At 48.8% G+C, this 2880-nt stretch overlaps 1 protein-coding gene across 1 annotated transcript in view; it reads left to right on the top strand.

Moving 5' to 3' along the window:
- Positions 1 to 2880, top strand: part of cnn1b (calponin 1, basic, smooth muscle, b) — a 34453-nt gene extending 31573 nt beyond the window's left edge. The window contains exons 5-6 of the mRNA XM_028599814.1: positions 1032 to 1178; positions 2471 to 2880. Of these exons, the coding sequence (XP_028455615.1) occupies positions 1032 to 1178; positions 2471 to 2713 (390 nt within the window). The 3' untranslated portion in view covers positions 2714 to 2880. The remainder of the gene's footprint in view (positions 1 to 1031; positions 1179 to 2470) is intronic.

The raw sequence follows: 2880 nt of genomic DNA, 5'->3' as shown, positions 1-2880 counted from the left end.
CTGCTGTGGATCATTGATGTCAGGGTTTTTCCTATCGTTATGAAGTCCAGTTCTCACTGGAAATCCTAAATTTCCCTATGAGAGTATTTTTATGTATTTTTTAAAGGTGCCCTGCCATACAAAACAGTTTTTCCTTGTATGGTTTTGAAATCTGTTAGGTGCCTGAGCTCATTACTATTCATGAGCTCACCCAGTTGGGCTGGGTAAAGGATTCTGACAGCCAGGCTCTCATTGGCTAGCTGTTAGCCAGTCAAATTCAAGCAGCTTAGCTTGTTGAATATTAATGAGAACTGGCAGAAATCGAGCTGACTCTTCCTGCAGGCTTTCTATACCACGCTAGAATGTCTTGAAACAAGGTAACCATGGTTACAGAGTCCATGGTAGACCTTCAGACATCACCACAAAGTCAGGAAATACACGTGGCAGGGCACCTTTAAGTATTTTTGACATACGTTTGCTGTTCCTGTTAGTCTATACATTTTTTGTTGTTATCACATGATACAATGTAGACTTGAGTGATCAAAGTACACTTCTGTAAGTTTGGAACGGTACAATGTGCACACACACAAAAAAAATCCTAAATTGAAACTTGCAACAAGCCGGTCTGCAGCGTTCTGAAAGCTGCCAATTCACACCAACATAGAAACGACTCTTTGTACTAATGTCCTAACTTCCAACTTTTAGGCTTTTTTTGTAGCTGGATTTCAGTGTGTGTGTGTGTGTGTGTGTGTGTGTGTGTGTGTGTGTGTGTGATACTGCTCCACCTTTTGCATTTTCTCTGTCGCATGATAAACTTGCAGATGCTGCTAATGGGTATCGTAGCGTCATATTTTGTATTGAAAAACATAAGTAACTTTGAGGGAGGGCCCCTATACCCCCCACCAAATAGTCTGAGTCAGTCTTCTACAAGGTGATGACAGATTAAGGGGAATTTGGCATCATAGGTGTGATCTGAAATCAGTATCGCTATGTCCCCAGACTGAGAGTGTTTTCAGATATTTAACTTGCTCCATGTCGCGTTGTGTCTCTAGATGGGAACCAACAAGCTCGCCAGCCAAAAGGGCATGACTTCTTACGGCACACGACGCCATCTGTATGATTCCAAGATGGCGATGGACACTCCTCTGGACCAATCAACTATCAGCCTTCAGATGGGCACCAACAAGGGAGCCAGCCAGGTGAGGAGAGACCTTACCCTGAGATCCAGTGATTTCAAGGGTTAGGTAGCCTTCGTTCAGTTTATCGGCGCTGAGCAAACAGGGACGAGGAACAGCTGACTATGCTGTACTCTCGGAAAAAAACATGTCCAGTAGGTGGGCGGGTTGGCTCAGTGGGTAGAGCAGGCGCACATGTACTGAGAGGTTTACGCCTCGACACAGAGGTCCAAGGTTTGAGTCCGACCTGTGATGACTTCCTGCATCTCTCCCCCCTCTCCTTTCTCACCTAGCTGTCCTGTCTATTAAAGGCAGAAAAGCCCCAAAAAATAAAAACAAATTATCTTAAAAGTAGTCTACATTTACGGTACTAACGGTAGACTACAGAGAGAGGAGCTAGCAGACGGTAGACTACAGAGAGAGTAGCTAGCCGACGGTAGACTACAGAGAGAGTAGCTAACCGACGGTAGACTACAGAGAGAGGAGCGAGCCGACGGTAGACTACAGAGAGAGGAGCGAGCCGACGGTAGACTACAGAGAGAGTAGCTAGCCGACGGTAGACTACAGAGAGAGTAGCTAGCCGACGGTAGACTACAGAGAGAGGAGCGAGCCGACGGTAGACTACAGAGAGAGGAGCGAGCCGACGGTAGACTACAGAGAGAGGAGCGAGCCGACGGTAGACTACAGAGAGAGGAGCGAGCCGACGGTAGACTACAGAGAGAGGAGCTAGCCGACGGTAGACTACAGAGAGAGGAGCTAGCCGACGGTAGACTACAGAGAGAGGAAGACTACAGAGAGAGGAGCTAGCCGACGGTAGACTACAGAGAGCGGAAGACTACAGAGAGAGGAGCTAGCCGACGGTAGACTACAGAGAGAGGAGCTAGCCGACGGTAGACTACAGAGAGAGGAGCTAGCAGACGGTAGACTACAGAGAGAGGAAGACTACAGAGAGAGGAGCTAGCCGACGGTAGACTACAGAGAGAGGAAGACTACAGAGAGAGGAGCTAGCCGACGGTAGACTACAGAGAGAGGAGCTAGCCGACGGTAGACTACAGAGAGAGGAGCTAGCCGACGGTAGACTACAGAGAGAGTAGTTACTACTAGACTTCAGAGAAAGGGGGATATGTTTGCGTCTGTTTCGGGGCGACAGAGGGAAAATATTTCAGTTGACACATTAAGTGGAACCGAAATGAGGAACCACAATTTGCGTTCTAATCCGGTCTGGTTCCTACCGGTTGTGTAGGAACCATAGTTGAACCCGGTTTTGGTACCCAACCCTTGTTCTCACCCCCCCTCTTGCTCTGTGTGTCCGGCAGGCTGGCATGACGGCCCCGGGGACCAGGAGGCACATCTTTGACAGCAAGCTGGACCTGGAGACCTGCGACACCACCACCATCTCCCTGCAGATGGGAACCAACAAGCGTGCGTCCCAGCGGGGCATGACCACCTACGGCCTGCCGCGCCAGGTCTACGACAACAAGTACTGCACCAACCCCACCGAGACCTTCAACAACGGCAGCGAGGCCGAGTTTGACGGCTACAACCAGTACGACGACTAAAAGAAACCCCCAGACGGCCTCACACCCCTCTATTTGCTTTTTAACTTCAGACATCCGACCACGACTGTCTCAGTGACGAGCAAAACCGACCAGACTCTTATTTATCGCCAGGCCCAAACGTAAAGTGTTTTTTTTTTTTTTTATGTGATTAGGGCTGCAACTAACGA

Source organism: Perca flavescens, chromosome 15 (genome assembly GCF_004354835.1).
Source record: "Perca flavescens isolate YP-PL-M2 chromosome 15, PFLA_1.0, whole genome shotgun sequence".
NCBI lineage: Eukaryota > Metazoa > Chordata > Actinopteri > Perciformes > Percidae > Perca > Perca flavescens.
Note: the sequence above shows the minus strand (reverse complement) of the source record. Positions and strands in the feature narration are given on the sequence as shown.